This window comes from Acanthochromis polyacanthus, chromosome 2 (genome assembly GCF_021347895.1).
Source record: "Acanthochromis polyacanthus isolate Apoly-LR-REF ecotype Palm Island chromosome 2, KAUST_Apoly_ChrSc, whole genome shotgun sequence".
NCBI classification, from domain to species: Eukaryota; Metazoa; Chordata; class Actinopteri; family Pomacentridae; genus Acanthochromis; species Acanthochromis polyacanthus.
Genome location: NC_067114.1, coordinates 19,463,256 through 19,476,180, shown reverse-complemented (window position 1 = coordinate 19,476,180; position 12,925 = coordinate 19,463,256). Strand labels below are relative to the sequence as shown.

Here is a 12,925-nt window from a genome sequence, read left to right as displayed (position 1 = left end):
AAACCGCCATATATTTGGCTGGGGGGTTCAGGGAGTGCAGCTGAAGTAGCCTACTAATATTAGAATGGATCCCATGTGATGCATATGAATACAAACAGGATGGAAGTCCTTTAGCTGCCAGTTCAGGCAATGCGCATTGTGTGCCATTTCTGGTGGGTCAGTTTCTGCTTCCTTTAAGGGGAATTTAGACGTTTTTCATTGGAGCTCTTTTGAATCCCAGACCTCACTAGTTAAAAATCAACTCCAAATGAACCCGGAAGCTCACTTCATTTGTAGTTAATGATTTAAGGAGGACTGAAGATAAAGCCTCATTACAGCCCTAATGAATTTAGCATTTTCCAAATTGCGCTTGACAATTAAACATTAGCAGCTGCGTCCAGGTAATTTGGACAGGTCGATCCAGTGAGGATTTTATTAGAGGGAGACTTCTATTTGCATTATTAGCATTAGCTGTGAGAGATAAAGGGCTGCTGAATGTAGGTTATAGCAGCTTTTAGCAGGTGCTTTGATACCTCCCTTCCTTAATAAGGTGGCTGACGTCACGAAACGGGGCGGAGTATACTGGAGAGAGAGAGACAGAAGGGAGAGAGAGAGAGAGTATGGGAGGAGATGGGTGTCCCCAGTGCGCATGTGTAGACGGTGATCTGTGCTGCGGTGGAACAGGGTCTGGAGACACACAACTAGAGAGATGGCGCGGCACCCGACCGGAGCGCAAGGACAGCTGGTTGGCGGTGGGGGGGCTTGAATTATAAAGAGAATCAGAAAAAATAAACATTAAAAATATCAAGAAAAATAAAGGGGGAATCGGAATAAAAGGAGTTCCCATTCTGCAAAACAGCGACAGTGGTAGGAGAATAATCACATATAGAAGGACAGAGAAGAGGCAATAGCAGAGGAGGCTACTGCAAGAAGAAGAAAAAGCAACAAAAGAAAATTGAACTTTCCTGGACGTGAGGACTTCTGGACATCAGCTAACTGCGGTAGGTCAGATAGATGGTTTGTCCACAGCGCTGCCCGGATCATGAACGCACAGCTGTCGATGGAGAATATTGGCGACCTGCACGGAGTGAGCCATGAGTCTGTGGCCGGTCACGGAGAGCTGCTGAGTGGCCACAGTCCGCATTCCCGTCCGAGCCCCCGGGGTCTGAGCCACCGTGCCATGGGCATGGCGACCCTGCTGGACACTGGAGACTATCACCCCAGCCACCCCGGACACCTGCACCCAGCCATCAGCATGTGTGAAGCCCCCCCTGGCATGAGTGCGAGCAGCACTTACACTACCCTAACCCCCCTGCAGCCCTTACCCCCCATCTCCACCGTGTCCGACAAGTTTCCACCCCATCACCACCACCACCACCACCATCCCCACCATCCTCACCCGCATCACCACCAGAGGATCCCCGGAAACGTCAGCGGGAGTTTCACGCTGATGCGGGAGGACCGGAGTCTGGCGCCCATGAACAGTCTGTATCCCGCATATCATCACAAGGACCCCTGCATGGGCCAGAGCCTCTCCCCGCTATCCGGCTCCGGTCTGGCCAGCATACACACGACGCAGGCCGGCATCCCTCCCTATGCTCATCCCGGTGCCGCCATGCCTGGAGAGAAGATGCTCACCCCCAGCGGGTTCGAGGCTCACCACCCGGCCATGCTGGGCAGACACGCGGAGCAGCACATGAGCTCCTCGGCGGGCATGGTACAAATCAACGGCCTCCACCATCACCCGCACGCCCACCTTGGCGCGCAGGGGCACGGCCAGGGGCTGGGGAACAGCCGGGAGCAGGCCTCCGGGCCCGGGCAGCAAGGGGGCGGTGGTGGAGGGGGTGGTGTTTCTGGGGGACAGATGGAGGAGGTGAATACCAAAGAGGTGGCGCAGAGGATCACCACGGAGCTGAAGCGCTACAGCATCCCTCAGGCCATCTTTGCCCAGCGGGTCCTCTGCAGGTCCCAGGGGACCCTGTCCGACTTGCTGAGAAACCCCAAACCTTGGTCAAAGCTCAAGTCCGGCAGGGAGACCTTCCGCCGCATGTGGAAATGGCTGCAGGAGCCTGAGTTCCAACGCATGAGTGCGCTCAGGCTCGCAGGTGAGCGAAGCCTCGGTAAAGCCCCCCCTTTTTTTGCTTTTTTTTATCTTTTGAATGTATTGCACAGAAAAAAACAGACGCTTTGACAGTTCAGCACAGAGGGTCATTGGCCTTGAATGTTACCTCATGTTGAGCAATGAACAGGTCAAGGGGGCTGGGGAAACTGATCTTATTTACTAGAATAGAAAAAAAAAACAAGCAGCTATTCAGAGGTCCATGCTCATTCACACAAAGGTTGCATTCAGGATAAATGTTCCCTCTATGCTAAGAGTTCATAAAAACATTCTAATCTCTCTATTCTTTCCAGAAATCAAACATTTATAAAAGATGCTGGAAGTCTAATTATTTATATTCAGGGAGGAACAATGCTTTAAGGTTTGGTGAACCAGGATTTATTTAGACGTGCCCTCCAAATCTGACAAGTTTCTACCTAAAGGGAAAATCTGCTGTCTGGTCAACAGCCAAAAACAAGTCCCTCACCAGGCTCATGCCAGAGCACAAAACAGCGTTCTGATATCAATACGCATCCCTTTTCTGTCCCTGCACTGATTTTTGGTCTCGTGTGAAACAAGTGCTCATGTCATTTTACCTCAAAATATCGACCGCTGGACTGTGTGCGTAAACTGATCCTTCTCCCAGAAATCGTTAGGAATGTGTTTATTTTGGTGTCGATGGAACTGATCGGGCCTTTTTTGGTGTTGTCCTTGGTGTAAACAGAAAGAGAGAGATGGGAGAGTGTGCGTGTGTGCACGTGTTGTTGAGAGTGTGTGATCAACTAAATTTAAATGTCAGGTGAAGCTGTAGAGCTGCGTTATTTAGGAGGTTTTTAGGAGGTTTTTAAAAGGCTTTGAAAGTCACTTTGGTCAAATTACCCGCTTTAATTTCACTACAGAAAAGACAAGGGAGCACGTGTTTGTGTTTTGCTCGTAAACTCAGCCTGTCTTCACTGAGGTTTCTCTAATTAACTGATAGACCTCTGTATTAATTTGTCCCTAAGGTACGCATGAGTCAATTAGGGCGCGCACTGAGGCCCAAATAACACATGCGCGTTCACAGCAGCCGATGGATTTTTTTTAACGTTTATAGGTCCAATCAATGACCTACAAATGGGCTTTTTGGCTTTTCTGAAAAGTGAGGCTACACGGTGGAAAGTGCGTGCATTTGGAGTATCTGTGTGTACGTGCGTGTGAGTGCGTATGTTTGTGAGTGTAATCGCAATTGATTATTTTGCAGTTTTCCCATCTGCTGCTGCTGTGTGTCTGTGTGGGTGGAAGATGAGATTTTATCACTGACTTTTGCAAATGAGGAAGAAAAACGGTTGATTTGACTTTTGAAAGCAGTTTTTTGCCTTTGATCATGATTAACGAAAGACGAAAAAAATATACCAGCAACTAATAGAAACTAATTTTCATTCTGACTGGGGGAAAATAAGCACACCAGACCTGTGTTAACTGCTCTTTTATTTCTCCTACTCACCATTTCTGGCTTGGCTTTGTTTTTGCCTCAACTTTTAATGTGAAAAAAATCACAAAAAAGAAAATGTTTGAATCGCAATTTATTTAAAAAACACTTTTTAAAAAAGTAGTGATCGAATTATAGGTTTGCGTTAAAAAAACGTCGGAAAATAGGCTGAGGGGGGAAGAATGGGGGAAAATTACAGTTAAAAACTAAATTAATTTGGAGAGAATAGTCTGAGCGCCGTTTTATTGATCCGTCCGTTCCGAGGTGAACTAGATATGTGATCGTGTGCTGAAGTAGATGTGATATACTTATTGATTTTAGGCTTCTGAAATTAATCTCGGGCCTTTTCTGCTTTTCCCACGTATTCAATTACCCATCTGAATTTGCTTGAATAGAATAGAATAGAATAGAATAGAATAGAAGTAAGTAAATCTAATTTGACATTTGACGAATTCATTTAGAAATGTGGATCAATTTGACCTTAAATCAGCTGTGACTGCAGACTCATAATTCAATGTTAGTTGTATTTTTTTATTCATTTTTACGTGGATATTTATGTGATTGCAGTCGATTTTCACGCAGATTATTGCCAGAATAACAAGAAGGTTTGTCTTCCAGTCGCATATTTGCAACATTTCCAGCACAGAGGTCCTGTTTGTTGTTCTCCTCTGTCCTCTGTAAGATTATGAAACGCACAACCATCCTCACATCGTGTGTGTGTGTGTGTGTGTGTGTGTGTGTGTGTGTGTGTGTGTGTGTGTGTGTGTGTGTGTGTGTGTGTGTGTGTGTCTGTGTGTGTGTGTGTGTGTGCGTGTGTGTGTGTGTGTGTAGTCTGTTTGAGTGTGTGGAGTTATCTGTGTGTTTGTAATGATTAGCCGGGACCAGCAGCAGTGTGTGTCCGTGTATGTGTACCTGTCCGTGTGTGTGTGATTAGCCTGATAATGAGGCCGTTGTTATGTTCCCTCCTGGCCCTGGGAAAGCTGCCTCTCTGGCCGGGCCTCCGTGCCGGGGCCGGGCTACTCTGTGGTGGCTCCTGCTGTCTGAGTGGCCTTCACTGCTGCTGATTTATAGCAGCCCTTACACCAAAAGCTCCGGCTCTCTGTTAATATTTACCTGCACTGGAGACACCGAGCTGTTCATACGCACAATTATATTCCAGTTTATGGTCATGCCAACAGGCCGCTGTAATGTACTTTAGCACACAGTGGAGAAAGGCGCTCCAAATGAGGTTATGAGGTGGCATCTGCAGAAATCAGCTTGGTTGAATAATCCTGTTTATTATAATGCCCCATTCATGTTTGTTGCTGCTTAATTAAATTTGCATTTTAAAGGGGATGCTGCAGCAGCTACATAAAAAAGGATCAATAAAATGTGCATCAGTGCAGCCTTTTCATAATCAGTGCACAGATTCCTTTTATAATATATAATTTGTCAATGCACTGCCTCGCTCAGGTGATTTAATTTGCACTTTTGTTGATGTTTTTACACATTAAGTTTGAAATCTCACTGACTTTTCTATTTAGATTCCACCATGAGGTCATCTACAGAAATTCTTTTATTCATTCCCGTGCACCTTTTCTTCTCAAAAAAAAATTAATCAGCTGCTTTTCAGAGGGGTTTTGGTGTTAGAATACACCGTTCATTCATTTCCCAAGTGAGTCCACATGCTGAGGCTGGATCCAGCAGCCCTCGTCTGCCCCCTCCTGGTCTCTGGAGCTCAGTGTGGAGGGCTGTGCTAGGGTTCATAAAGAAAATCCTTCAACGAAAAAGCAATGGAATCATTTAAAATGGAACTTTGTCTCGTTGTCAAATGGATTCTCAAGTTTGTCTTCCCGGTATTAGATGATGCTTGGTTCATTCGTTCATTGGTGATCAGGGCGTAGGGTTGCTTTCAGCACCACGGACAGCGCTCATTGTTCCCGGCTGGCAGCCTCCCTGTCTGGCTGCTCTCCACCAGGACCAGCCCAGGAGGACGAAACGAGCAGGAGTGTAATTCCACTATTATTTCCCATGCAGCCTGGCGGTTTGCCAAATGACAACGTGTCTGAAAGAAAAAGCAGCTCTGCCTCCAGCATGCAGGCTGCTGCAAGAACCTTTCAGCTCAAATGTTACAGAAAATCTTCAGAGACATGAAGAGCAGCCCATCAGCATGTGTGGCCACACTGAGGCCTTTCATGACTTAAACCACTTTATCAGTACTCTTTCCAGTACTGCAGTATCTGATTACATGCAAGGATAAAATGTACACAGTTTAATTCGATGATGAGAAGTTTTTTTTTTTCTGTTTTCAGCAGCTGGTTTTTACTGATCTATAAAGGCTAAAGCTGTCATTCATAAAATGCTGTGCAGGTTGTTTTAGCATTTCTCATGAGCAACATGAGACAAAACATAACAGCAAAGCATTTCCTATGTTTCTAACACATTGAAGTTCTAAATATACTAGTTTCCCATTTGGTTCTTGATGATTTTCGCTGGTGGTACAATACAATGGCTATTTTAATGCTTATTTCTAAGATATCTTTTTTAGAATTGACAAATGCAAAAAAAATCGCTAAGTATAGATTTACCATAAAAACTGAAGTAATAAATAAAGTTTAAAAAGAGCATGAATAGTCATAGAATGAGCATCTGTGGAAGGATTAGCTATTTTATCTGCATTTCAGTTCATAAGACCTGAAAGCAATATATCAAAATTGGTCAAAAATGACTGTTATATAACATCACATCGGATGAATATCGATTTTGATATTGACTTTTAACAGCCACATCAGTGTGGCACAGTTAGAATGAAAACCTGCAGATATATTGGCTATTATAGTGATGAAGGACTGCATCATTCACTCAGGGCTTTTTTAAATCCAAGGTTGAGGTGTGATGTTTGTCTTTTCTATCTTGTTGCCTGCCTCACAAACAATCTATGCCTCTGTCTCCTTCTTGACTCCTTCACAGCATGTAAGCGTAAGGAGCAGGACCACGGCAGAAGCGAGCGGGGGAACGTGACCAAGAAGCCCCGGCTGGTGTTCACAGACGTGCAGCGGAGGACACTACACGCCATCTTCAAGGAGAACAAGCGTCCGTCCAAAGAGCTACAGCTCACCATCGCCCAGCAGCTGGGCCTGGAGCTGGCCACAGTCAGCAACTTCTTTATGAACGCACGCCGCCGGAGCCTAGACAAATGGGTGGACGACGGCTCTGGTCACTCAGCCAATTCTGGCCCCAATGCCTGCACCAAAGCCTGAAGATGGACTGATTTGACCAACTCATGGACTGACTCAACCTCGGTGGAAAAGCTTTAAAACTTAAGAGAAACAAAGAAAAACTTAAAAAGACCTTGAAGCAACGTTTTGCCCTTAAACCTGTACTATATTGATATTTATAGTATCCAAAGATGAAAAAACAAACCAAAGACTTCTTGTTTGACCTGCTTTACAATGTTTGTTTCAGCAACACATTTATGTGTAACACACTGCAAAAAGACTATAGTTTTACTCCCCCGCCCCCTCACACACACACTCACTGTCACTGGTCTCTAGCTTTACTACACCCCTCCTCCTCACCTCCCCACCCAGCATCAATCTATCATTCGCCATCCTTATCTTTAATCTGATTGGTTGGTTTTAATGATGGGTCCCTAAAAATGGAGGTTTAATCAGCCTATCGGCAGTCTGATCTGCAGCTGTCCACACCCTTGAAAAACAGCCAGAATGTGGAGCTCCAGTGGGATTGGCCAATCAACTTTAAAGAAAAAAATAATAATCCTACAGGAGCGACTGGATTGTTGTGCAACCTTGTTTGGATCGGTGGCGTGGACTGTCTGACTGTCTGTCTGCCTGTCTGTCTGTCCGATTGTCTGTCTTTCTATCAAGCATTCCAGACAAACAGGGGAAATGTCCATGCGTAGACTGCTAACCCAAAACCAAAACAAAAATACCCGAAACCAAACCAAAAACACCCCAACCTCAACCCACATGGTAGTGCTTTCTTCCAACATGCTGAGGCGTTGAATAATTTTTTTTAAAAAGAGAGAGAGAGAGTGAAACCAAAGCCTTCTACACCCTGAAGCCTCTCATGCAGCTTAGAAATACAAACCGCTTACGAACATGTTATGAAGTAATCTGACCAAAGAGTATATTTTGTAGTGAATAGGAGTATTTTTACCTCTTTTCCTCCCTTACCTCCTGAGACAGACTGTTAGTTACAAGACATAAAGATGAGAATGTTACTGCTCATGGTCCATACAACATTTTGAGTCATACTTAAATTTGTGCTCCCTGCTTATGGAGATATTATATGACGTAAACCTGAAAGAAGAACTATTGATATTTGCCTTATAGATGCCTTCTGGAATCAAAGCGAATATTCCAGTTTTAAATTCACAATCACTCTACTGAATGTTACTGTAAATGCGCATTGTGAAGAGTAATCATTTCAGATACATTCTATTCTGTAAATCTGCTAATGCCTACAGCTGTAGCTCCACTTTGTGCTCAAAATGCCAGCAGCTGGCAATCAAAGACAAATCTAGTCGGTGCTGTCGTCTCTGCAGAAGCGAAGACGCGAGCTCTGTGTGTGGTCTTGACACTGTGTGAGGGAGACAGACAGCCTCTGATGGGGTTTTCTTGAGGACAAACCGCGTCACCAATTTAATAATAAGCACTGAGCGTCGCTCCATCATCCCCCCGTGCGCTTCATGCGTATTTGATTTTATCCCCTCATCAAAGATGTTGGGCGGAGGGGATGATATCAATGATCAAATCACTTTCAGGTGCTTACACAGCAATGTCAGCTCGTCACCTGAATACGAAAGCACCCCCAACCCTGCCTGCTGCCAACCCCCCCTCCCTCTTCGCCCTCCCTCACTCCCCCCCCTTACTTCTTGCCTCTGCTCTCCTGGTAAGCTATGCATTTCAGCACTAGGAGGAAAGCACTACAGAGGGCTGGCCCAGCATAGCATTAGATATATTAAGCTGGCCCCTTGCCGTCATCCTCCTCATGGCCAGGGTTAGCAGCTCTACATTCATCAGAACAAGCGCTGAAGGAGAGGCGAGGGAGGGAGAGGGAGAGAGAGAGAAAGAGAGCGCTGCTTCTTCATCTCCGAGAGAAGAAAAAAACCAAAAAGACGACAAGAAACAAAAAAAAATGTGTCAAGACCTGTTGATGTTTTATAGTGTGAACCAAAGATGCTACCTCACTCAAGTTCCATACGTGATTTCTATCACTTTGATGATACCAAAGATAACCAAAGATTTTTTCTCATTGCACGGCCTCTATGAGTGGTGTTAAAAGATGTGTGATGTATGTGTCCCCTCCCCCCATCTCCTCTCTATTCTCCCCTATCCTTTCTTCTCCCCTTTCTCCCCTCCTGCCCCCTCCCACCTGCACTCAACCCATGCACCCCTGCTATGCGTGCTCCTGCTTCATCTGTGCTCTGATTACAGCTCCATAGATAGTCATGCTGATGTAGCTATAGGTAGATGTGCTGATCTAGCCTTAGATACACACCATGCAGGTGCCTGTGGGGTACGGCTAACTTGCTAGTGGTGCGATTTGTGCTCGTGAGCAACAGGAATGCATTAATGTCAACCACTATGTGACTAGAGAAGACAGTTAAAATGTCAAATCTGACATTTTGTCAAGCCAAAAAATATATAAAATTGAAGTTTATGTTTGGTTCATGAATTGTTTCCGAATAATCAATATGAATTTGATGCAGTACCCCACCAGTTACAATTTTTGCAGCTTCATTTGCATTCGGCCCTGCATCTTAGTGTGTATCTATAGGCTGTTAATATGAACCAATAAATAGGTCAGACATCCTCCCATGACAATAGGCAGACAACCTGACATAAACATGGGCGGAATTGTTGACTCAACTATAGGCAGACATGTTCCTGAAAGTAGAAGCAGACGTGTTGCAATCTTTCTAAAACTCCCAGGACGAGTGCCTTGCTTGAACCAAAGTGTTAAACCGCTGTTGACCTCTCACCTTTGACTCTGTGAATACCTCAGCCTGTAGAAGGGCCACTACTGAAGAAACAAGGAAAAGGTTTTCTTTTTGCTTTTTAAATCACACCGTGGTGCTTTCGCCAGCGCAACCATGCAATGAAAACATACCAAAGGAATTTCTGTTGTCCACTTCTACAGATTAAACCAAAGGTCTTTGTGTTTTTTTTCCTCCCCTCTGCCCTCCTTATCCCTCCATCCCTCCTTCCCCCTTTACCTTCCTCGTCTCCCTGCTGTGTGTAGGAAGGTCCAGCACTCTGGCCGTGCATGTCTTTACCAATGTCTCTGAATACCTCATAGTAATAATTCCTTTGAGTTCTGCATTGAGACGTCTATCTGTGAGTAAGGCAGAACTCCACTTGTGTGGTAATTGTTATTGTTACTTCAAAAAGCTGTATGATTATCTATTTTGAAGTAGTTTTTTTCAAGTCACGGAGGACAAGTTTCAGGGTTGATGTATGAAACTTAAGGGATGGAGGGAGAAGCATATTTTTTATCAGACATTGGGTTATGCCAATATTATGATGGTAGACTATTGCTTTTACAGGGTAAAACCAACTGCTGTGATATTGTGTTCATATTTTCCCTTTTCTCTACTTCTGTGTTGTGATTTTAATTTAATTGCATTTTTGTATTGGTTAACCACTACTTTAATTTATGCATTTGTAGAAACTCTAGATTTGTATATAGTAGGTTTTTGGAAAAAAAAAAGAAACAAAAAAGACAGTTTATGTTACAGCCTTATTTCCCACGCTTAGATATAACAAAGGAGTAGTTTTTATTCTTCTTCAGCTAAATCCTAGCCGGCATTTCAATGTGTGTTTTAAACACTGCCAGAAACCCAGACAGTTGATTTGCCAATGCAGACAAAGTTATACAGGAGCTACTTTGTTGAACAGCTGGCAAAAGCAGTGTGTACGTGTGTGTGTTTTTTCTATTCTTTTGACTTTTTAAAAACAGTTATTTTATGGGTATTACTGCACATCCAAAGATTTTTAAAACAAACCAAAAATTGGAAAAAAAATATGTATAATGTTGAAAAGCACTGGCATTTGTGAGGTAGACTTGTTGAGTTTTGATTTGCCATTCGCACGGGTATAGAATGTAGAAGGCGTAGGGCTATGTAGGCAAGCTTACTCTACCATGTGGGGAATCTCCTGGTCAATGTACAATCTGAAGCATTTGAAACGAGGGCTGCAAGCCCCGCTCACTTTGCTGTCTCATACACAGAGTGAGGTGGAGTGTAGGCTGGGCAGCCGGTCTGCCAGGGGCTGTGCCACGGAGCTGGGTCTGTTTTTATTGCCGTGGCACTGCCGCCTTCCTCCATCTAGTATCTGTTCTTTTGGTACGTACTCGTGTAATGACTATAAGCAAAGTCTAATAAAACTGCAAAGAACCTTACCAAGGAATCCGTGTGTGTGTGAGTGTGTGTGGGGATGATCACTTGGACTGCTCATTTCTTTTTCTGTCTGTGGATGCGAGTGTGCTACTCAAATGTCAAGTACTGCTGAGGTTTGCAAGTTTGTGTGAGTTCATTTGCATGCATCTCTTTGCTGTGTTTTTGGTCCATTGTCAGATGTGTTTGTACTGCATATTATCATGCTGTTTGCTGGTCTGTATGCATGTGTGTGGCTGATCGGTGCATATCACAACAGTAGGTTGCGTGCGTCAATTGCCATACTGTGAGTACTGTTTCCTCTCTGTCATGCTCAGACAGCACAGAGTCTCCAAGGACTGAAGGTCATCACCAAAATGTACATGACAAACTACATCAGGATGTTATGCAGTCCTTATGTCATAAGATGGAGAATGTGTAAGTTCTTCAGTAAAGTACAGGTGCTTACATATTCGTTTAAAGGCCTGTTTTAATGAAGGAATGGGTGATGCAATGTGGACCTATGTTTTCCTATTTTTACATGATCTATTATTTATTTTGTCCATGAGGAGTTCCCATATGATGGGTAGCTTGGCTACAAGTCTCATAACAATACTGCAGCGCCTAAGACAATCATCTGGATCTCTTACGCTGGGGAACTAGTTTCTCACCCGAAGAGGGGTGTCCTCCAGCTATTCATACACAAAGATGCTTGAAGGGTTTTGATAAACAAGCATATTTGTTGTCATAGACATTTAGGAATAGAATACAGTAGAAGTTCATTTTGCATTTCAAAGTGAAATCTCATTGCTCTTGTCAGCCTTGTGCTCTTGTCAAGCTTTTTCTTTTTGACCTCCTTCTCAACTCACAATGCTTCTTCAGTTTTCAGTCTGTGTGTGTATGTGTGTGTGGATGTGTGCGTGCGTGCGTGCGTGCGTGCGTGCGTGCGTGCGTGCGTGCGTGCGTGCGTGCGTGCGTGCGTGCGTGCGTGCGTGCGTGCGTGCGAGCACGTGTGTGCCAGAGAGGCAATACTGTTGGTGTTACTCTCAGATGTATAACTCCATGTCTCATGACTTGATTTGTCATTGCTGTTTCCCAGGCTTTGCTACTGCTTTCTCAGTGCCGTGCAATATCATCTGTTGTGATTGCTAAGCAAATGAAAAAAAGAAAGAAAATTGAGAAGCAAGTGATGATGTCATCCAGCTTTTTTCAGTGTTCAAATGTTTCAACATTTCTGTAGTCACAAAAAGTAGAAAATAAACTGTTGGTATTTCCAGCTTCTGAAAATGGCTCTTTGTATTATTATTGTTATTTTTGATGGGTGGGTTTTGTCCTTTCTTGCTCAGAGAGGCAAATTCAATCAATGAAACTTCAAATCAGATAAGGAAGTAGAGGACGAGACACAAAGGCATCCTGGATGTAAACCTGCATGACAAATAACTCCAGACGACCAGAGGATAGTTGTTGTGGTAAATACTGTTCAGGGTCACAGGGTTCATTTGTACAGAGTGCACCGTCTTCAGGAATACATGAACATGTGTTCCCAAAATACTCATCTTGAATCAGTGTGTTTATCTCTTTACAAATATTTTGCTGTTTGAATCAATTATATTAAAATACAGCCATTTTTAACTTGTAAAAAAATGTGGTTGGAAGTTTTATTTGAACAGTAAATTGGTAATGTTTTGAAGTGAACCACAATCCCACAATAAATGTGATGCTACTTTTACAAAGCTGAAAACTCACCAGTTGTTCTGACCGTGTCCATTTCTTTATGTATTGCTGCATCCTGCCATTAGATGTTACAGTGCAATGAATGTATATGCAAACAGATACAGTATGGACAGCACCAACGGCACTAGAACCAGCATTTATTTTCCTTAGAATATCCAATGTTACTGCAAATAGTGAGCCAGATATGTGTGCCAAAGTGAAGAGAAAAACAAGGTAACGCAGCCTATTAAATAACCACATCATCAGCAACAGCTGTTACATTTTACCT

General features: G+C 43.8%; 1 protein-coding gene across 2 annotated transcripts; it reads left to right on the top strand.

The window, feature by feature from the left end:
* The first annotated feature begins 477 nt into the window (after positions 1 to 477).
* On the top strand, positions 478 to 12,212 carry onecut1 (one cut homeobox 1). Of its 2 annotated transcripts, none has more exons than XM_022199537.2 (2): positions 478 to 2,099; positions 6,495 to 12,212. In XM_022199537.2, exons 1-2 carry the CDS (start codon positions 1,022 to 1,024, stop codon positions 6,782 to 6,784), a joined length of 1,368 nt encoding a protein of 455 aa, XP_022055229.2. In that variant the 5' UTR covers positions 478 to 1,021; the 3' UTR covers positions 6,785 to 12,212. The 2 variants fall into 2 exon arrangements, with proteins under 2 accessions (XP_022055229.2, XP_022055230.2); XM_022199538.2 differs by having other exon boundaries at positions 488 to 2,084.
* The last annotated feature ends 713 nt before the right edge of the window (positions 12,213 to 12,925 follow it).

Excerpts from the sequence above, each read along its gene's own strand:
- onecut1 (XM_022199537.2), top strand. The coding sequence starts at position 1,022 with ATGAACGCACAGCTGTCGATGGAGAATATTGGCGACCTGCACGGAGTG. Across the intron at positions 2,100-6,494 it reads CGCAGGTGAGCGAAGCCTCG|CATGTAAGCGTAAGGAGCAG; the intron begins GTAAAGCCCCCC and ends ACTCCTTCACAG.